Raw genomic sequence first — 22,692 nt, 5'->3', positions numbered from 1 at the left:
AAAGAAAGAAAGAAAGGACATAAAAAGTACAGAGGAAAAGAGAAGGGTGAGTAAACTACAGTCTCCAAAAAGTTACTTCATTTCCGAAACTTACCTGGAGAAATAAAAAATTTTTATGAAATTGGCTTTCTTAACAAGGTACAGAGGCTAGAAGATAGAAACTAATATTGGCTGAGTGTTTATCCTGATTATTAGCCAGTCAAATCTGCTTTTCCTGAGACTTTCCTGTTCTGACCCTAAATTTCATATTCTTAATCATATTATTTTTATATTAATGATTTGATCCTCTTTGGGGATGTTATTTATTTTATAAAGGTATATTTTTTGTTTGTTTTTGTTGTGTTTTTTTGAGGAGGAAGGTTTCTCTGTGTAGCTCTGACTGTCCTGGAACTCGGTCTGTAGACCAAGCTGTCTTCAAACTCACAGAGATCCACCTGCCTCTGCTTCCCAAGTGCTGGAATTAATCAGTTATCTTTTGGCATAGGTTTTTGTTTGTTTGTTTGTTTTTCAAGACAGGGTTTCTCTGTGGCTTTGGAGCCTGTCCTGGAACTAGCTCCTGTAGACCAGGCTGACCTCGAACTCACAGAGATCACCTGCCTCTGCCTCCCTAATGCTGGGATTAAAGGCGTGCACCACCACCACCCAGCAAAGCATGGTTTTTTAAAAAAATGATTTTCTGTATTAACAGATTTCAGAATTTACACCAACTTCTATTATGGTAAAGAAGGTTGGGAACAGCGGTGACAGTGTCTGGGCAATCAGAGGAAACCACTGACATTTAACGTTCTTTGCTTCAATCAGGGCCATTCTGGCCACATTTTCCCATGATAGTGAAATACAGATCGCTCCTTTCTTGCTGTCACTTTTATTATCATTTTTTTTTATCGGATCTCATTTTGTAGTGGGCTGACCTCAAACTTGTGACTCAGCTGGGTATTCTGTCTAATTGTACCTTTGGTACGGTTAGCACTTTCTCCTATTTTGATCATTTTTATTAAATTTTTGTATCTTAAGTCCTATGCCCTAGTTCAGGCCACCCAACTCATATCCACTTCTGAGAATGTGTACTTTTCAGATTAAATAAATGATCAAATTTAAATAACTATTTTATTTTTTCAACCTTGCAAATCCATATGTAGCAATTTTCATTTGTAGATCATTTTTCCTTGATCTCATTTAATATATTCTACAGTTCATCAGGGACTTTCTTGGTAGTATATTCTGTTCTAACTTTTCTAGAACATTGATTTTTCCTGTTTTCTCTTGCTACCTTTAAATTCTTGTCCTGTTCCTTTCCTTAATTTAGAAACATAAACCTTAAATATGTTTGTTTCCCCTTTATACATTCCTGAACATTTCATATCTGTTTATCTTTATCTTTTAAGAGAAAAGCCTCATAATCTCACTTCTGGCTGCCGAGGGTGAGCATTAGTCTTGCTTCAAGATAATTCCAGTTTCTTCCTGACTATATTCAAAACCACTCAGTTTAAATGGGCAGTTATAGCATCCTCAGTTTCTGTGTCATCCTCTTTGACAGGGAAACTGCTTATAATCTTCCATCTTGCTGCCCTTCTTCTCAGTCTCTCCTGTCTGCTGTTACTTAACTACCCTCTCTCTCCCCTAATGCTGTTCTAGCAAGAGAACCAAGCCCACCAAATGGCTAAACCATCAGGTGGCTTAGTCTTTATGAAGTTAAGCCTTCCCGCAACATTTGGTTCTATGTACCTGCTGCTTTCCTTGTCTTCCTTGACCTTTCTAAGCTCTACACTGTGAGCTTTTTCTTCCTCTCTGGTGATATGTCTGTTCTGATCTTCCTCCTCACTCCTTTCTAAGTGCTTTGACTGTTATGCCTTCATTTCTTCTCCTAGCCTCATAGTCTCACTATTTTCCTAATTTAGGTTCCAGTATTCATTGTTTTAGCTGTATTCTTGTAGTTTCTGTTCCATTATCAGGGTTCCCTTTCCTTTTTACCCAGTTATCTTTGAAAATTCTTTTCCTTGTCTCTGCCTGATTCAAATTCAAGCACTTTGAGAGCTTTAGAGAAAAAAAAAAATCACCTTTGCAGTTTGTGGCCAGTTATATTCTTGTAACTGTTAATTATGTGTAGGAATACAGTATTGCGCAGAAGTCTTACTGTTCCTGATCAACATAATTTCCTCCCAACATGCTCCTTTTTACTCTCCTCTCTTTTAACTCTAATGCAAGAGTTACTTTTGTTCTGAACGTGATACTAGACAAAGGCGGAGAATGAGAAGCCAGTTCTTGAGCTAATTCTTTAAACAGTATTCACTCCACCAGTTCCTCAAAGGTCTGTAATTTCCTCTTCACCTCAAACTGCATCGGAAGGTAAACATGTTCACATATTTCCTTTCTTAGTAACAAAATATGCACCTATCACCCACTCTTAATTCTCAACTCCCTTCTTTTCTTGACAGTTGACTTTTTTTTCTTCAGTCCTGTGCAATCTGACTTCTGTTCTCTTTACTCCTTAGAACTTTCCTGGTCATGATGATCACCAATGACAGTTCCAAAACTGGTGAATGCTCTTCAGTTACTGCCATTGTACTCCTTCCTTGAGACATGTCTTTGTTGGTTCCATGAAGCCACTTCTTGATTTTCAACCTATGTTGGTCTGCTCTGTCAAAGTTTTAAAGTACACTCCTGTGTAATGCAAGCCATTGTTGTCTAAAGGCTGCTTTAGCTTGATGTGTAGTGTCGGACTTCCTTCAGTTTCCAACAGAGACATTAATCTTTAAAATTGTGACACTTAATGCACAAATAAAGGTCCTAAAAACAAATGCGGTATTTTTTTCCAAATATGTGTTGTGAAGTGAAAAAAGTACTTCAACATTATCTTGATAGACATTAACTGCCCTGATCCATCTGGTATGTTCCCTTCCTGGTGTACTTTCATGTTTCTTTACTCTGAGATAACCGTGCTCCAAACTTTGGAGCTGTCAGGTTTTCTCCTCTTCCCTCCCTTCTTTCTCTTCTCCCTCCCCTTCATTATTGAGTACACTGAAAGAGGACACCAAGTGACTAGAGTACTACCTACTTATCTTTTCTAGAATTTTAAATATTAGGTATTCTTAGACAGAATCTTGCCAGGTTTTAACTTTTATTAACGTGAAAATTCAATAACATTTTGTGTGCCCGTTTTACTCAAAATATATCCCTGTTTTGACCTACAGCAAAACTGTTTCTATTTTTATACTTTTGTATTGCAGAAAAAGCAACTTAACATATTAGTTAACCTTATGTCATCTCTCCATGAGATCAGCATATTTATTTTTATTAGTAATTTGTGCTTACATATATTTATTAAGTAACCTTTTATATATATTGGCTATATCTTATCTGACACATGTTGATAGTAGCCAATTGTTTTTTATTTATTTATTTGTATTTTTACTTTTAATCTAAAAGTCATGCCTATGTAACTTTTTAACACTTTGAACCAAATAGTGACATTCTATATAAACATCAGGTAGGTGAATGTCCTTCAGTAATAATGTAGCTTCTGGGTCTATCCGATAAGTTTTTTAGTTATAAGAATATATATGAAGTATTTATTAAAGTAACTAAAGAGGATCTTTTTTTTTTTTCTCCAGTTGGCCCTTGCCAGAGTTTGACCCAAGCCAGATTCGACTGATTGTATATCAAGACTGTGAAAGACGAGGGAGAAATGTCTTGTTTGATTCCAGTATTAAGAGAAAAAATGAGGACACATCAGTATCAGTGAGTATTACTATTCATTTATTTGAAATCTAATCTTGGGTATTTTAATAATTCAAGAAAGAATTAGTATAATTTCAACTATGGTAACTTTGTTAGCCTAAAATATCTCTAGCCTGTTTAAAATTCAGAGTCCCAATTTTGAGATTTTTTTCTCTATTTTTCCTTTTATTGAAAGTTAGCTTTTTCCTCCTATGTCCTGATTACATTTTCTCCTCCCTGTACTTCTTTCCAATTCCTACCCACTTCCCTTTCCATCCAGACCCTTTCTGTCTCTTGTTAGAAAAGAACAAGCTTCTCAGAGATTGTAAAATAAGAAAATAAAACAAAAACTAACACATTGGACAAAACAAATAAAGGAAAAGAGCTCAAGAAAAGGCACAAGAAACAGATATAGATGCAGAGACCCACTTAATCTCACACTCAGAAATTCCATAAAATCATTAAACTGGAAGCTATAATATATATGCAAAGGACCTGTAGGGTAGGGATTGGGATAAGATTTTTTTAAAAAGCCATGACATGGCATTAGGAGGCAAGGAACCTCTAAAGATGCATGCCATTGAGTTCATTTTCTGTTATCCATCTACTGCTGGGCATGTATCCTATCCTCAAAAGTCATTAACTTCCCCTTGAGACTCCCTTGGAGAAAACTAAATTTCTGTTTGCAAGTAGTTATCAATTGTAGTTAGCTTCTGGTTTAAGGATAGGGACATTTCTACTTCTCCTTTTAGCTTTAGGATCCCATGGTTCATCTGCATCGTACAGACCCATGTAGACTCTGTGCATGCTGTCTCAGTTTCTGTAAATTCATATGTGTGTTGATCCTGTTTATTTAGAGTACTTTTTTTCCCCTTTATGTTCTCTATCCCCTCTGGCTTTTATGATCTTTCTGCCTCATCTTCTGCAGAGTTCCTTGAGCTCTGAGGGAGTACTTTGATAGAGAGACCCATTTGTGGCTTAGTTGTCCAAGATATCTAACTCACTGCATGTCTGGTTGTGGGTCTCTGTATTTTTTCACGTTTGCTGCAGGAGGAAAGCACTGATCTATGAATATAGCAGAATGTCATTGGGAGTCATTTTATTGCTGTGTTCATTTAGAACAATAGTAGTATTTGGTTTTACCCTATGAAATCCCAGGTTCTTTGTCATCCAAGCAGTGTTAGGTATGGGTCATATGAAAACCCAATACAGTGGAAGTTTCCAAAAATATATACATATATAATGAGGGAGATAGAGCCCCAATTGGACATCTCTTGTCACCAAATGAAGCTTCCAGTACTGGGAATGGATTACATCTAATTGAATTGTTGATCAAAGGGGTCCCATAGGAACCCCAAACAACCCAGGCTGTTGCCAAGACTATAGGTTGCTCTTTACAAACTGATGACAAGGCCCTATTGCTGAAAATAACATCTATACTACTTACTGAACCTAGAAAAGTTATGCTGGTGCCTACGTAGAATCTTAACCTTTGTGTGCTAGCATCTTTGTTACAGGAAGGTATGCTGCATGCGCCCAAAGGAGAAATGTAAACACCAACCTGGCTACAAACCCTTTGATCTACAGTGGTGTCCTGTCTATAGATACAAGCTTGTGGTAGTAACCAACAAATATCTGATTTAACTTAGGGTACACTCCATGGGGTCTTTTTTTTTAATTTTATTTTTACAATACTATTTGGCCAATGGCTCAGGTGTGTAATAAGAAGCTGTGGTGAGCTGTGTTCAGTCTGGCTCCCAGCCGCCTGGCTAGCTTATGTCCCAAAATAATTACACGGAAACTGTATTCTTTTAAACACTGCTTGGCCCATTAGTTTTAGCCTCTTACTGGCTAACTCGCACATCTTGCTTTAACCCATTTCTAATAATGTGTGTAGCACCACGAGGTGGCTTACCAGGGAAGATCTTAACCTGCCTCTGTGTCTGGTGGGAGAATCATGGCCACTGACTGACTCGACTTCTTTCTCCCAGCATTCTGTCTTCTACTCCACCTACCCTAATTTTCTGTTCTATTAAAGGGCCAAGGCAGTCTCTTTATTTAACCAATGAAATTAACACAAAACAGAAGACTCTTCCCCCATCACAGGTGTATTTTTAGCTAGCTCTTACATCTTAAACTAACCCATTTTCTATTTATCCATGTATTGCCATGAGGCTGTGACTTATCATAGTGTTCTAGAGTCTTTCTCCTTCAGCAGCTACATGGTGTCTCTCTCTCTTTTTATTTTTATTTTGTTTTGTTTTTTTTTGAGACAGGATTTCTCTGTTGCTTTGGAGCCAGTCCTGGAACTAGCTCTTGTAGACCAGGCTGGCCTCAAACTCACAGAGATCCACCTGCCCCTGCCTCTGCCTTGTAAATACTGGGATTAAAGGCATGCACCACCACTGCCTGACCTGGTTTTTCTTTTCTTTTCTGTTCTTTTCTTTTCTCTTTTCCTTCCTTCCTTCCTTCCTTCCTTCCTTCCTTCCTTCCTTCCTTCCTTCCTTCCTTTTTAAAGACATTTACTTGTCATCTAGCCAGAAACTGTTTTTGTTTGACATTTAGTTCCTGATATCATTGATTCTCAACCTGTGGGTCACACCCCTAGAACAACCCTTTCACAGGAGTCACCTAAGACTATCAGAAAATACCAATATTTACATTACAATTCATAACAGTAGGAAAATTACAGGAATGAAGTAGCAAAAAAAATAATTTCATGTTTGCGGTCACCACAAAATGAGGAACTCTATTAAAGGGTTACAGCATTAGGAAGGTTGAGAACCACTGCCTTATGATGGTGTTGTTAAATGTGACTGACCTAGGAACTACTGGGAGCCTTTTAGAGAAACTGGTTGGACCCCTCATTGTGCAATCAGGGAAGTGAGACGTAGAGAAAGGAAGATATTTATCTGATGGTATAGAGCAAATTAAGTCTGCAATCCTCATAACATACTTTCCCTACTCTAAAGGGGGGACAAGAACCTGTTTCTGTTCTTTAAATCTTCAACACCGTGTTTTGAAATACACTGTTACTAGTTTAGCAGCAATAAGGCATTTATTTGATTGGCCAAGAGAGCTTAGTGTTGGCTACTGCCATTACACCTTAAGATATAAAGAAAAAGTGCCCTGGGCCTAGAATGGGTTTCTTCCACACCTTAGGTTGCCACTTTCTATGAACATTCAAATAATCAACTGAAAACAAAATACTTTGGAGAAAGTTTTTTCCTACCAATAGAACTTTTTATTGATAATTACTTTTTTTTTAAAGAATTGGGTTAATTTGAGATTTTTGCCTTCTGAAAAACATGGAATATGTCTATCCTGATCTGTTGTCTTATTTACAAGTGTTTCTTTAGCATTTACAAATAGGTGTTAGTCTCTTTTTTCATTGCTAGGTTTTATAGTATTGTACCTAATCAGTAAGAATTTTTGACCTTTTGGAGATTGTGCTTTGTTTAGATTGTTTATTCCTTTTCTCCTACTTTGTAATTTGATGAAAAGGAGCTTTTGTACAAGTTACCCAAGGGTTTATAAAATACTAAGTACTTGGAGATTTACCAGCCTGTGTGTTCTCTTAGTTTCCACAAATAGATAGCCTATTAGGGCATGTAGATACTCAAAAAAGTAATCTACACATTATTCTAAATTGTGAAAGTACAGTGAAGAAAGCTTGAAGAATACTTAATAAGATGCCAGTAGTACTGAACCAAGTTTCCATCAATTTGAGTGACAGTCTGCCTTACTGAAAAAGTAAAATAAAAGCTGAAATGTGAAGAAATAATAGTAACAGCTGATGAAAAGTCTGCAGTATGATTTGGGAGTTTGGCAATTTGAGGAATTAAAAGAACCCCACCTTGGCTGGAGTGATAACAAATAATATACAACATAGCTGGTGGTGAAGGTAGGTAGAGGGCATAGTATTCAGGGCCTTATGAGTTTCTGTCTTAGATGTTTGGATACTTATATCCTAAGTACAGAGGGAAATCACTGAAGATATCAAACTCAAATTTTAAAATGTCACCTTGTCTACCTTATGAAGAGTAGTTAGATATGGTGATGGGGAGAAGAAAAAGTTTGATAAATCTACCTTTTTAGTTTGAATAACTGAAGTAGTAAGATTCCTCAGAGTCTTTGAGATGGAGATGATCAAGACCTTTGAAATCTAAGAACAACTATAAATATGGTCATGAGAGCAACCTGATCCAGAACAGGCCTGAAGCAACAAATTTCACAGGAGTAGAATTGAGCCAGCGACCTGGGCCAGAGTAGGACTGAAGCAGTGAACTTCATAGGAGCGAGACTGAGCCAGTGACCTAGGCCAGAGCAGGTCTGAAGCAGCGAACTCCAAAAGAGCAGGACTGAGCCAGTTACCTGGACTGGAGTGGGCCTGGCACAGTGAGCTCCACAGGAGTAGGAGGGGATCCAGACCAGGGTCATTTGCGGAGGCAGGACTGGGGCCAGCGATGTAGGCCAGAGCAGGCCTGCGGGACTGAGCCAGCTACCTAGGCTGAAGGGGGCCTGAGCCGGCCATCTCTATGGAAATGGGAGTGGATCCAGACCAGGGACATTTGCTGAGGCAAGACTGAGCCAGCAGCCCAAGCTAGAGCAGACCCGAGACAGCAAACTCCACAGGAGCAGGTTAGGGGAGCAACCGCTGAGAGAGTGGACCAGAGCCAGAAACTGCATGAATCTGGGACCTTTGAGGGAATAGACCTGAGCCAGGACCCCTGTGGATCTGTGCGTGAGTGTAGGACCTCCGAGGACATAGGCCTGAGTCAGGACCTCTGCGGGTCTGGTCATGAGTCTGGGACCTCCGAGGGTGGAGGCAGGAACCAGAGATCTCTGCAGGTCTAGGCATGAATGTGGGACCTCTGAGGGAGTAGGCCTGAAGCAGGTCCTCTGCAGGTCTGGGCACAACTGACTCTGGGACCTCCGAGGGAGTAGAATAGAGCCAGAGACTTTTGCAGGACCAACTCCAAGCCAGGGACCTCTGCAGGAGTGGATCCAGACCAGGGACGTTTACAGAAAGATGTCTGACCCAACAACCTAAGCCAGAGTAGGCCTGAGACAGCAAATTCTACAGGAGCAGAGCATAGCCTGGGAGTGCTGAGCGTCTTCCAGGAACACAGAGTGACCAGTGGGGTAAATAGAACCATGGCACTGACTATACCATGAGGAACAACCATCTGAGCCTTGGATTCACTGGGACCTAGAAGATTAATCACCAGAATCACAGACAGCCCCAGCCACACCAATTAGAGGAAAAGATGAGTAGACAAGGTAAGAACACAAGCAACATCATAAAGAACAACACGACACCAGTAAAATTTAGAGATCCTACAACAGCAACACTTGAACAACCAAATATAGATGAAGCAGAAGAAAATGACCAAGTAAATAAATAACTTCAGGAGAATGCTTGAAGCTCTTAAAGAGGAAGTGAGAAATTCCCTCAAAGAAATGGAGGAAAAGTCAAACAAAAAATTAGAAGACATCAGCAAATCCCTTAAAGAAAACCAAGAAAAAGCAATCAAACATATGAAAGAAACTATTCAAGACTTGAAAACTGAAATAAATACAATAAAGAAAACACAAGCCAAGGAAATTATAGAAACAGAAATCATGAGAAAATGATCAGAAACCACAAATGCAAGCGTGAACAGCAGAATACAAGAGATGGAAGAGAGAATCTCAAGTGCTGAAGATACAATAGAGAAAATAGACTCATCAGTTAAAGAAAATACTAAATCTAACAAAAGCTTAACCCAAAATATCCAGGAAGTATGAGATACCATGAAAAGACCAAACCTAAGAATAATAGGTATAGAAGAAGAAGTTCAACTCAAAAGCACAGAAAATATAACAAAATCATAGAAAAAACTTTCCCAACTTAAAGAAAGATATGCCTATGAAGATACAAGAAACATACAAAACACCAAACAGATTGGATCCAAAAAAAAAAAAAAGGTCCCTTGCCACATAATAATCAAAACACCAAACATACAGAGTAAAGAAAGAATATTAAGAGCTGCAAAGGAAAAAGGCCAAGTAACATATAAAGGCAGACCTATGAGAATTACACCTGACTTCTCACTGGAGACAGTGAAAGCCAGAAGGTTGGTCAAATGTTAATGCAGACATTAAAAGACCACGGATGCCAGTCCAGACTGTTATACCCAGCAAAACTTTCAATCACCATAGAAGGACAAAACAAGATATTCTATGACAAAACCAGATTTAAACAATACCTAGCCACAAAACAACCCCTACACAAAATACTATAAGGAAAACTCCAACCCAAGGAAGTTAGCTACATCAACAAAAACATAGCAAATCCCAAAGAAGGGAAAAACACACAAATTAACATTGACAACAGTGAAAACTAAATTAACAGGAGTTAGCAATCACTGGTCATTAATATCCCTTAATATAAATGGACTCAACACACCTCTAAAAAGACACAGGCTAGTAGATTGGATACAAAAACAGAATCCATCCTTCTTCTGCATACAAGAAACACACCTCAATTTCAAAGACAGACATTGCCTCAGAATAAGGGGTTGGGGAAAAATATACCAATCAAATGGACCTAAGAAACAAGCTGGTGTAGTTATCCTAATATATAATAAAATAAACTTCAAACTAAAATCAATCAAAAGAGACAAAGAAGGACATTTCATAAAAATTAGTGACAGGAAAAAAATCTATCAAGAGGAAATCTCAATACTGAACATCTGTGCTCCAAATACAAGGGTACCCTCATATGTAAAAGAACCACTTCTAAAGCTTAAATCATACATTAAACCCCACACACTAATAGTGGGAGACTTCAATACTCCACTCTTACCACATGATCATCTCATTAGATGCTGAAAAAGCTTTCAACAAAATACAACATCCCTTCATGATAAAGGTCTTGGAAAGAGCAGGGTTACAAGGAACATACCTAAATATAATAAAGGCAATTTACAGCAAGCCAACAGCCAACATCAAACTAAATGGAAAGAAAGTCAGGAACAAGACAAGGTTGCCCACTCTCTCCATATCTATTCAATATAGTTCTTGAGGTCCTAGCTAGAGCAATAAGACAAGAAAAGGAGACCTACAAATCAGAAAAGAAGAAGTCATACTCTCACTATTTGCTGATAATATGATAGTTTACATAAGCAACCCCAAAAATTCTACCAAGGAACCTCTACAACTTATAAACACTTTCAGTAATGTAACAGGATACAAGATTAACTCAAAAAAATCAGTAGCCCTCCTATACACAGATGATAAGCGGGCTGATAAGAAATCAGAGAAATATCACCCTTTACAATAGCCACAAATACCATAAAATACCTTGGAATAGCTCTAACCAAACAAGTGGAAGATTTGTATGACAAGAACTTTAAATCTTTGAAGAAAAAAATTGAAGAATACACCAGAAAGTGGAAAGATCTCCCTTGCTTTTGGGTAGGTAGAATTAATAGAGTAAAAATGGCAGTCTTACCAAAAGCAATCTACAGATTCAGTGCCCATCAAAATCCCAGCAAAATTCTTCACAAACTTGAAAGAACGGTACTCAGCTTCATATGGAAAAGCAGAAAACCCAGGATAGCCAAAATAGTCCTATACAATAAAAGAACTTCAGGAGGTATCACAATCCCTGACTTCAAACTCTGCTACAGAGCTATATTACTGAAAACAGCCTGTATTGGCATAAGAACAGACAGGAGGACCAATGGAACTGAATTGAAGACCCGAATATTAATCCACACATTGTGAACACACTTGTTTTTTGACAAAGAAACAAAAAATATCAAATGGGAAAAAGAAACATATTTAAGAAATGGTGCGGCATAACTGGATTTCAACATGTAGAAGAGTGAAAATAGACCGATATCTATCACCATGCACAAAACTCAATTCCAAATGGATCAAAGACCTCAACATAAAGCCAACCACACTGAACCTTATAGAAAAGAAAGTGGTAAATACACTTGAACGCATTGGCACAGGAGACCACTTCCTAAATATGACCCCAGCAGCACAGACACTGAGAGACAATTAATAAATGGGACCTTCTCAAAGTGAAAAGCTTCTATAAAGCAAAGGACATGGTCAGCAAGACAAAACGACAGCCTACAGAATGGGAAAAGATTTTCACTAACCCCACATCAGACAGAGATCTGATCACCAAAATATACATAGAACTCAAAAAATTGGACACCCAAAGAACACATAATCCAATAAAAAAAATGGAGTACAGACCTAAACAGAGAACTCTCAACAGAGGAATCTAAAATGGCTTAAAGACAATTAAGAAAATGCTCAACATCCTTAGTCATCAGAGAAATGCAAAGCAAAACAACCCTTGAGATTTCATTTCACACCAGTAAGAATGGCCAAGATCAAAAATTCTGATGACAACTTATGCTGGAGAGGTTGAGAAGTAAAGGGAACACTCCTGCATTGCTGGTGAAAGTGCAAGCTGGTATAGACCCTTAGAATATCAGTGTGACGATTTCTCAGAAAATTAGGAAACAACCTTCCTCAAGATGCAGTAATATCACTTTTGGGTATATATCCAAAGGATGCTCAATTGTGCCACAAGGACATGATAACAGCATTTTTTGTGATAGCCAGAACCTGAAAAGAACCCAAATGCCCCTCTACCGAAGAATGGATAAAGAAAATGTGTTACATTTACACAATAGAGTACTACAGAGAAGAAAAAAATAACAACAGCTTGTATTTTGCAGGCGAATACATGGAGCTAGCTAACATCATATTGAGTGGAGGTAACCCAGACCTGGAAAGATAATTATCACATGTATTCACTCATAAGTGGTTTTTAAACATAAAGCAAAGAAACCAGCCTATAAATCACAATCCCAGAGAATATAGACAACAATGAGGATCCTAAGAGAGACATACATATATTTAATCTACATGGGAAGTACAAAAAGACAAAATCTCCTGAATATATTGGGAGCAAGGGGACCTTGGGAGAAGGTTGAAGGGGAGGGGAGAGGCAGGAAGGGGAGCAGAGAAAAGTGTAGAGGTCATTAAAAATCAATAAAATAAAAGAATATGTTCATGAGCACTTCTTTGTTTATAGGCTACTATAAAGCTCAACAAAAGTTTGCTAAATTTGATAGATTAACATTAATTAATAATACTCTTGCTTTTTTATTTCAACATTTACTGAGGTTTTCTTTGTGTCTGTGTTCTACTACATTACATTGTCTGGCACCTCTTAGTTTATCTTGATTAATGTTGCTCATTATGCACTTATTCTTCACTTTTTTTTAAAAATTAACTTGCTCTGTACTTTTTTTTTTTTTTTCGAGACAGGGTTTCTCTGTAGCTTTTTGGTTCCTGTCCTGGAACTAACGCTTATAGACCAGGCTGGCCTCGAACTCACAGAGATCCGCCTGCTTCTGTCTCCCGAGTGCTGGGATTAAAGGCATGCGCCACCACTGCCCGGCTGCTCTGTACTTCTTGACTTACACTGTTTTCCAAATCTTCCTGCCCATCCTTTCTAAACTAGTGCTTCATTATTCTTTCCTGCTCATATCTTTTTTTGTGACATTTTTTATTTGCCTACATATATTCATAAAGATTCACTACCCAACATCAACAAAATTTTAAAAATTTTTTACATTTTATTTTATTGCATTTGGAAGTCTGATGACATGTTTCAGGAGTCACCCCTCCCATCATATGGATTCAGAGAATGAGTAGCCAGTTCTTATATCAACTGAGCATTTTGTTTGATCCTAACAAAATAATGTTTAACTTTCTCTCTATGTGTCTTTTTTTTCAGGCAGAATAACAAAACAATACAGACTAGAAGGCCAGGATAGAATGCTGGGATGTTTGCTTTTTATCAGGTTATCTCCCAGATTACAAACTGTTGACTTAGAAACAAGGTTAAGAGCACTCTGAAATTGTTTCTGTATGGGTACTGTTCCTGTTTGTGATATGCTACCCCTTATAACCAAAGAACATTCCAAAACCAGACCTCCTAATACCATCCAATCAGGGATTCATGGTATTCATACCCCACAGTCCTTCACTGTATGTTCCTTCTTTATTGCTTCTCAGTGTTTGCTAATGTTTCTTTGTCTGTTAGTCTATCTTTGGCATCTGTTTTTAGTGTTTCTCTCTATATCTTCTTAGTTTCTCCTTTCTAGTGATCTTTCCATGGAGTATCTTTGTCTCTTTCTTTGAATGTTCCAATAATAATATGTCTGTTGGCCTTATTCCTCTAATGCTATGCACTTATTGTTCAACCCTCTTCTCCTTTTCAATATCCTGTATTTCTCCCACTCCCACTGGTTCCCATCTGTCTTTGTTAGGGTTCTATTGTTGTGAAGAGACACCATATTCATAGCAACCCTTATAAAGGAAAACATTTAATTGGGGTGACTTGTTTATAGTTCAAAGATTTAGTCTATTATCATCATGGCAGGAAGCAAGGCAGGGTGCAGGTAGACATGGTGCTGGAGAAGAAACTGAGAATTCTTACATTTTGTCTCACAGGGGTCTGAACTAGGCATAGTTTGAGCATAGGCAACAAAGGCTGCCCCCCCCCACACTGACATATTTCCTCCAACAAGGCCACACCTCCTAATAGTGCCACTCCCTGAGCTTATGAGAGTCAATTACATTCAAACTACCATACCACCCATTTCTCAGTTTGTCTCCCTACTCTTCATCATTTATGTGTTTGTGACCTGATGAGTTTCATTAGGGTTGAAAGGCCAATGTAGTCTACAGAGCAAGTTCTAGGGCAGCTAGGACAACAAATAGAAACCCTGTCTTGATGAAAAGAAAAGAGTCTCTGCCTCCACCACCTTTAAGTGCCTGTAGGTCCTCAGGAACAAGTAGGGCCTTATAGGTCCCTCTCCAGTCTATGACAAGATGTTGACAGGCCTAGTCTTGTCAGCTGCTATGAGTTTAAGAATGCTGTGACCATATCATGTCCAAAAGATAGTGTTCTGTAACATTTCACCCCAACCCCTATCAACCTCTGCCTCTTAAATTCTTTCCACTCTCTCTTCTATAATGTTCCCTAGGTCTTGGAGAGGGTATGACATAAACATCTCAATTATGACAGAGCATTCAACTTCCACTTTCTCTCACCACTTCCACCAGTTACAAATTTCCGCTTTAACTGGTGCCACTGCAAAAAGATGCTTCCCCTCCCCATTAAAACTGGGTTTCTCTTTTTAGCCTGGAACTCATTCTAAAGACCAGGCTGACCTTAAACCAGGCTGACCTAAAACTCAAGGATCTGCCTGTCTTTTCCTCCTGAGTCCTGGAATTAACGGTGTACACCAAATAGCTGGCTTAAAAACAAGCCTTTCTGAACAGAGATGACAGCATCACTACTCTGTGGGCATAAGTACAAATATTTAAAAAGTGCTTTGATAACGTGCTCATTTAGCAAAACAAAAGTAGTAGTTTCCCAGCAGTGCCAGATCTTCTGAAGCTTTTGACCAGGTTTATAGTACTAGCTACGAATTTTCTTAAGACAGGCTTCAAATCTAATCAGAAAGCAATTGGTTATCCCTGTAATTTTTATGTCACTTTTGTACCAATGAGCACATATTGCCCATCAGGTCAGTATTGTAGCATTCAAGGTACACTGCTGGGTGATACCACCTTCCTCCACAGTGGCCTGCATTTGAAAACTTCTTCAATATGAAAACTAGCCAGTAGGGAGGAAGTTTTTAGGTCAATTCCCAAATTGATTTCTCTGTATCTTGTAACCAAAGTATGTTGTATCTTCCCTAATAGGGTCTAGGATTTTATTGGCAACAATTTATTAATAAGTTATAAGATTATTAAGATATAGCCAATGACATGATGATGTCTTTGGGAGGCCTACTCTGTTCTGAAGGCAAATGGAGGAGGAATTGATCTGGGGGAGAGAGGAGGTGGGGTGCACTAGGATGAGTATAGGAAAGGGAAACTTTGGTTGAAATTTAAATATAAGAGAAGAATTTTAAAAAGAAGATATGGCCAAAGATATCAATACTAAATGGTATTAACAAGCATTTAAATGAAATAATATAAATAAAAGTGTCTGGTGAAATCCTTGACTTCAGTTATGTTAGTTTCTTACTTATAACATTAGTTAAGTTTAAGTTAGTTTTCTAGACTATTATGTTTTTTGTTTTTGTTTTTTTTTTGTTCGTTTGTTTGTTTGTTTTTTCGAGACAGGGTTTCTCTGTGGCTTTGGAGCCTGTCCTGGAACTAGCTCTGTAGACCAGACTGGTCTCGAACTCACAGAGATCTGCCTGCCTCTGCCTCCCAAGTGCTGGAATTAAAGGCGTGCGCCACCACCGTCTGGCTCTAGACTATTATAATTAGAAATTCTGTGTCATTATGGTTTCTCTTCCTATTCCACAGGTGGCAAACTAAGATTTAATAACTCAAATAACCTGTTCATAGAATTTGAACTCAATATATGTACTCAAAAGCTCTAATGCCCCTTTTCATTTTATTTGAAATATTTAGTTGCAGATGATGTGGAAGTTGTTAAGTGCCTTTGGTGATAATGTAACTATAGAATAGTTACTCCTCAGAAAGTTGCAGTTTCATCCTGATTGCTACTTCTGGAAATCCGAGGTCCTGTACATGGAAAAATGAGCATACTTGAGACTGATAAAACATGGAGTACTCTTTAGTGATATCGCATACCTAAATGAATTGCAGCTTTGTTAGTTGTGAGCAAAGAAGGCTCCAGGGTTCAGTGGGGATGGAAGAGGAGGAGTAAAGTAAAAGAAATGAGTCCTGGGATTAGAAGATGGTTCCATAGTTGAAAGCTCTTGCTGCTTTTGCAGAGGATCAGGGTTTAGTTCCCAACACTTTACAACCATCCTTAATTACAGTTCTGGGGAATTCAACACCACCTTCTGACTCTGTGGGCACCAGGCACATGGATGGTGTATAAACATACATGCAGGCCAAACACAAATATATATATGTAAATCTTTTGTTTAGAAAAGAAGTGAATCTTTCATTGATAGCACAATCATCTAAATTTAGAATGTATTCTTTATCTGTTCTTCACATAAATACATTTAATTTCAGAAGTTTAGACATGGGGATGGGGTTGTAGCCCAGTGGTAGAATATTTGCTTACTGTGCACATGCCTCTGATCTCAGGCCTTGAAGTGCCCTTTTCAAACCCAAAAGGTATCTATAATAAAATGTAAGTGAATTTTACATTTCTCCTTACTACATATGGTTAGTTTTTTATAACACTACTGTTTGTTAACTTGTAACATGTTATTGTTATATTTAATTAGACATTTAAAACTTTCTCAGCTTTAGTTTCTAATATAAAATAATGAATAGATATAACTCTTCAACAAAAGTCCTTTAACATTCTCAATAACCTATAAGAACATAAAAGTTTTTTTTTTTTTTTTGGTTTTTCGAGACAGGGTTTCTCTGTGGCTTTGGAGCCTGTCCTGGAACTAGCTCTGTAGACCAGGCTGGTCTCGAACTCACAGAGATCCGCCTGCCTCTGCCTCCCGAGTGCTGGGATTAAAGGCGTGCGCCACCACCGCCCGGCAAGAACATAAAAGTTTTGAAAGTAAATAATTTGAAAATCTCCATTATAAATTGAAATAGAAAAATGAAATTTGTGCATGGCATTGCTGAAGCATGCATGGATGCCCGTATATGGCCGTTCTGTTGAACTTGTCCATATAGGGTTTCATGGTCTTAAGTTGATAAGGATGATTGATCAGGTTTATTCCTCAAGAGGGCACCAGATCTCATTACAGATGGTTGTGAGCCACCATGTGGTTGCTGGGAATTGAACTCAGGACCTTTGGAAGAGCAGGCAGTGCTCTTAATCGCTGAGCCATGTTTCCAAGCCTACCATTAATAGATTACTAAGTTGCAATTAATGAATATTGTTTTGGCCATATAATAAAGAAAATTTCTGTGGTTTGGTAATGTTGGTGAGAGAAAAATGTGCTCCAAATAGTACTAGAGGAAATAGAGAAAAATATATTACATTAAAGTTGCATTATTTTCAGTTATCTCATTCTTATTTTTTCCAAGGTGTTTCTTTTCTTTACATATTGCTTTTAAGTTTATCTATGGTAAAAAAAATGTATTGGACTATGAATGAGGGTATCCTCTGTGTTTCAGAAACTCTGTAATGATGCTCAAGTCAAGGTCTTTGGAAAGTGCTGTCAGCTGAAACCAGGAGGAGATAGTTCTTCCTCTTTGGATAGCTCTATCACTTTATCTTCTGATGTAAAAGACCAGTGTCCCAAGTACCAGGTAAGATCACTCATTTAGTCATTTATAAATCATTTTAATCACCTTCCTAAGGACCAGAGTTATAATATCAACTAGATTGTACCTTCCTGGTGCCTGCATTGTAGCTGTAGAGATGGTTAAATTCATTAAACAATTAAGTTTTATTAATTTGAAAACCTTAGATGGGGAAATACAGAAATCTGTGGTATTGGTAGCGGGTATTTTTTCCATCTTTACCTCAATTCATATTATTGAGTACCCAGAATAATTTATTTTTCCCTTTTTATTATTAAATTATCAAATAAAAACCAATAAAGTTTGTTCATAGTAGAAAATTAAAGTGTAATTACAAGGATTAAACACACCTCATTGTTTTTCAGAAATAACTGGATTTTTTATTCCTTAGGCTAAACAACCAGTAACTACATAGAATTTGTATATGAGCTTACTATGTGAAATAAGATTGACATAGTTTCATGCTAAGTTCATATCATCTACTTTGAATTTATGTCATCCCAAACTTGTACAAATAAAACATATTTTGTATTTAGTGGTGCTAAAATAGAATCTTGTTCATTGTGTTTGTAAGAGATGGCTGCACTTGGGTAGAAATTTATCCTTATATCCATTGTTAAGGCAGTGTGTAAAAGGATTCTGAAGTTACTCAGATCTGCATGTTCGGATTAATTCACAGTTACACTCTTGGTTTTCCTTCACCTTAGGCACAGAACCTTAACAAATGCCAAACAGTACTTTGCCATATAGAACCTTTATAACTCAGGAAATTTGAGTAATTTGAGAGGTTTTCTAATTTCTTAAGCTGTATATGATTGTCTTTTCTGTATATATTATGTGATTAAAAATAAATAGAAAACTGACCAATATTGTAGAGATCCAAAAAGTAGTGATATTAATCTCATTTTGTGTCAGAATCCCACAAAATACACTTTTAAGTAAAAGGTTTCAATTATACTTGATGTGATAAATAAAATATGATCTCCAGTAACTAGAACATTATCTTTAAATTACTTTCCAGGAGTAAATAGACCCTTTAAATAAAGCATACAAAAGGTAGCAGTGATAGCACACTTTTTTAATTTAGTGATTTTTATTATAGATTGTTCCACATGAAAATATATAACAGTATCTAATATTCACATTAACCTTTTGGTGTATATTATATCAGACAAAGAATTTTAATATCAAATTACATGATTTTATTGGATTATCTTCATAGAATGCTTAACTGATGCAGTTATTTAATAAATTAATCAGACTATAACTTCAATAACTCCAACTGTAAATGAGGATTAGACTATTAGACTTATTTACAGACTATAAATTATTTTCTTCACATGACCAGTCTGGAGTCATGTGATACATGGGATTTGTTGTCTTGAAGATATCCTCAGAAAAAGTCCAGGGTTTCTTTTTCTTTCAGATTCATCAGAGATAATGTGTTCTATTGCCCAAAGAATAGCAGCTCCTTTTCTAGTGATTTGCATATGAATTTCATTAACCAGTTCTTTAAAGTGCATGTCAGTGGGTAGTTCTGAAAATTGCTACTTCAAAATTGCTACCATTAAGCCAATCTTACATCTGTGAGAGTATTGTCTGTTTTTAACTGAGAGTATGAGATGGAATTCCTTTCAGTTAGCCACACTGATGTCTTGGACAAAAATGGGTTTTGAAAATTAAGTAAAGAGAGCTGATGAAATGGCTCAGCAGGTACAGGTACTTGCTGTTCATCCCAGGTTCCCTCCCCAGGACCCACATAATGGAAGGAAAGAATTGACTCACAAATGTTGATCTGTGACCTCTACCTTTGTGCTGTGGCATAACATATCCATACACAACCACACACATACATATCAATAATAATATAATAATTTTTTTAAGACAGGGTCTCATTGTATAGCTTTGACTAGTCTGGGAACTTGCTTTATAAAATATAAAGACCTCAAAATCCCAGAGTCGGTCTATCTCTGTGTCCCAAGTGCTGGGATTAAAGGCATACACCACCAGCTAAATTTTTAAAAATTAGGTAGAGAGTACTTTGTAATTAGTGATATTTTCCATGGTATATAAATACTAACTAAATAAATTTTGTTTTTTTAAATGATTTTATAATTATGGTGACAAAAGTTAGATCAATAATAATTAAGAGTTCTTTGAGAAAGAAGACATTTTGATATTGTAAATCTTTCCTTTTTTTTCTGAGACAGATCTTACTATGTATTTTTTGCTAGCCTGGAACTCACAGAGATCCATTTTCCTTTGTCTCCTGAGTACTGGGATCAAAATATTTTTCTTAACTAAACTTTTGGTACACAGTGCTTTGTTCTTGACTACAGATAGATGTTTTGATGTGCAGCAGATATCAAGAATTCATTCCAATTTCTTAATTGAAGCTCATTGATTTTTAACTTTTTCTTTCTCCTTTGCCCTGGTAACTACCAATTCTGTTCTTTGGTTCCATGAATTTTACTTTCTTTGATACTTTAGATAAATGGAAGTATATGCAATGCTTATCTTTCTGTGATTATCTTGTTCTAGTTAACATGCTGCTGTTATTAAGATTCATCTATGGAGGCCTAAAAAGATGGCTAAGTTGTTCAGAAAACATGTTCTCTTCTAGAGGATTTGGGTTCAATTCCTAAGACTTAAAAATGTAGTGTAACTCTAATCACAGGGGATCTGGTGTTCTGTTCTGGTCTCCAAGGGCACCATGCATTTATGTGGTGCACAGATGTACCTGCAGGCAAAACACACTAAAAAAAAAATGATGATAATTTTAAATTTTTTAAAGTTTTAACTATGCTACTTTATACTCCAAAATATGTCTCTCAGGCCTAAATATATTTCACTGCATGTGTATATACCCCATTTTCTTTGCCCATTCTTTTCCCATTTAATTCTTTAATTCACTTTGAATTGGTTATTATATATACTATAAGAGTCTATTTTTATTTTTTGCATATGAATATCCAGCCTTCCCAGCAGCAAAGACTTTCCTTTTCCTGTTTTATCAGCCTAGTATCCATGTTGAGGATCAGTTGACTGTATTGGTGTACATTTATTTCTGGATCTGATCCCATATATTGTTAATCTCTATCATACTGTATTGATTACTATAGATTGGTAGTATATTTTGAAATCTGGATGTGTGATAACTTCAGTTTTCTTGTTCTCTTTTCAAGGTAATTTGACTTTGATCTTTTTTACATATTATTTTAGAATTGTTTTTCTGTGTTTATGAGTCTCATTAAGTCTATAAACTATGTATTTTTTAAAATTCATGATAGTTAAAAATTGCTCCACTTATGGATGCTTCTTTGCCATAATGGAAGTAGTAAAAATTATACTGTTGACTCTACCCTTATTTGCTTACTGGATAAATGTTATATATGTGTGTAAGACATGGTTAAAAAGTTGATTTTGTTTTAGCAATATAGCTTAGCAGGTAAAGGTACTGGTGGCCAAGTTTCACAACCTAAATTCAGTCCTTAGTACCTATGTGGTAGTATGCAGAAGAGAACCAACTCCTGCAAGCTGTTCTCTGACCTCCACTCACATGTAGTATATACACCCACCCACATACACTCACAAATAATGCATGGCTAGCTGTAAAAGAGTTTATTTCAGCATTACTTTTAGTAGCAAAGTCCTCGAAGCGAGCTAAATACTCCTTGTTAACTAGTCTGACCTGATGAAATATGGTATTTTTTTTTAAGATTTTTGTTTTATGTGTATAAGTGTTTCGCCATGTTTATGTATATGCACTATACATGTGCCTAGTAGGGAGGCCAGAAGATGGAGTGTGTTTCTTGAAACTGAAGTTACAGGTGGTTATGACTTTTGTGTAGGTTTTGGGAAGCAAACCCAGGTCCTCTGCCAGAACGTCAAATGGTCTTAAGTATTGAGTCATTTCTCCAGCCCTGAAGTATGGTGTTTTTATATAATCAAATAATGTACAACTCTTAACCTCCTTCTTTTTCCCTCTCTTCCATCCTTAAATGAGTCAGTCTCCCAAAGTACCCACTTGGATTCAAACTTGAGATATTCCTGCCTTGATATCTCCACTATTAGGATTTAGATATTACTATACTTAACCAATATCTGTGCAGATTTAAAAATGAGTGGAATTTCTGTTTAATGATATGGTTAGATATAAGAAACCATGTGATGAAGAACAAATTACAGAAGTTTATATAATACAGAATTTTAATAATTTTAATTATTAGAAAAACAGATTTCTATTTTATAAAGAAAATTAATATGTGAAATCATTATAAGGCTTTTAATTCTTTAATTTTATTTATTGTTTTTAATTTTTATTTAGGGTTCTCGGTGTTCTTCTGATGCCAATATGCTTGGTGAAATGATGTTTGGCTCAGTAGCAATGAGCTACAAAGGATCTACCTTAAAAATTCATCAGATCCGGTGAGGGAGTTCAGTTCTTCTTATGTTATACTCGTTGTAGATATTCAGGTTTTTTTGAAGATGAAAGGATTTCTTAGATTTCTTAGATTGAGCATGTCAGATGCCCAGCTTATTATGTCATGGTTTTAGTGTTCCTTCTTAGTCTTTGTGATGATGTCATGAAATCCATGTAACTTACAAAGTGTTTTTTTTTTTTTTTTTAAATATTTATTTATTTATTATGTATACAATATTCTGTCTGTGTGCATG

The 22,692-nt window shown here is 36.8% G+C and overlaps 1 protein-coding gene across 2 annotated transcripts in view; it reads left to right on the top strand.

Annotated features, from left to right (window-relative positions):
- The window catches only part of Fnip1 (folliculin interacting protein 1), an 83,844-nt gene that overhangs the window by 20,814 nt on the left and 40,338 nt on the right, over positions 1-22,692 (top strand). For both annotated transcript variants that reach the window (XM_005350067.2, XM_005350068.2), the window contains exons 2-4: positions 3,612-3,738; positions 17,887-18,021; positions 22,343-22,443. In XM_005350067.2, the coding sequence (XP_005350124.1) occupies positions 3,612-3,738; positions 17,887-18,021; positions 22,343-22,443 (363 nt within the window). The remainder of the gene's footprint in view (positions 1-3,611; positions 3,739-17,886; positions 18,022-22,342; positions 22,444-22,692) is intronic.

Source organism: Microtus ochrogaster, chromosome 7, assembly GCF_000317375.1.
Source record: "Microtus ochrogaster isolate Prairie Vole_2 chromosome 7, MicOch1.0, whole genome shotgun sequence".
Taxonomy (NCBI): Eukaryota; Metazoa; Chordata; class Mammalia; order Rodentia; family Cricetidae; genus Microtus; species Microtus ochrogaster.
This window is presented reverse-complemented; position numbering and strand designations above follow the sequence as displayed.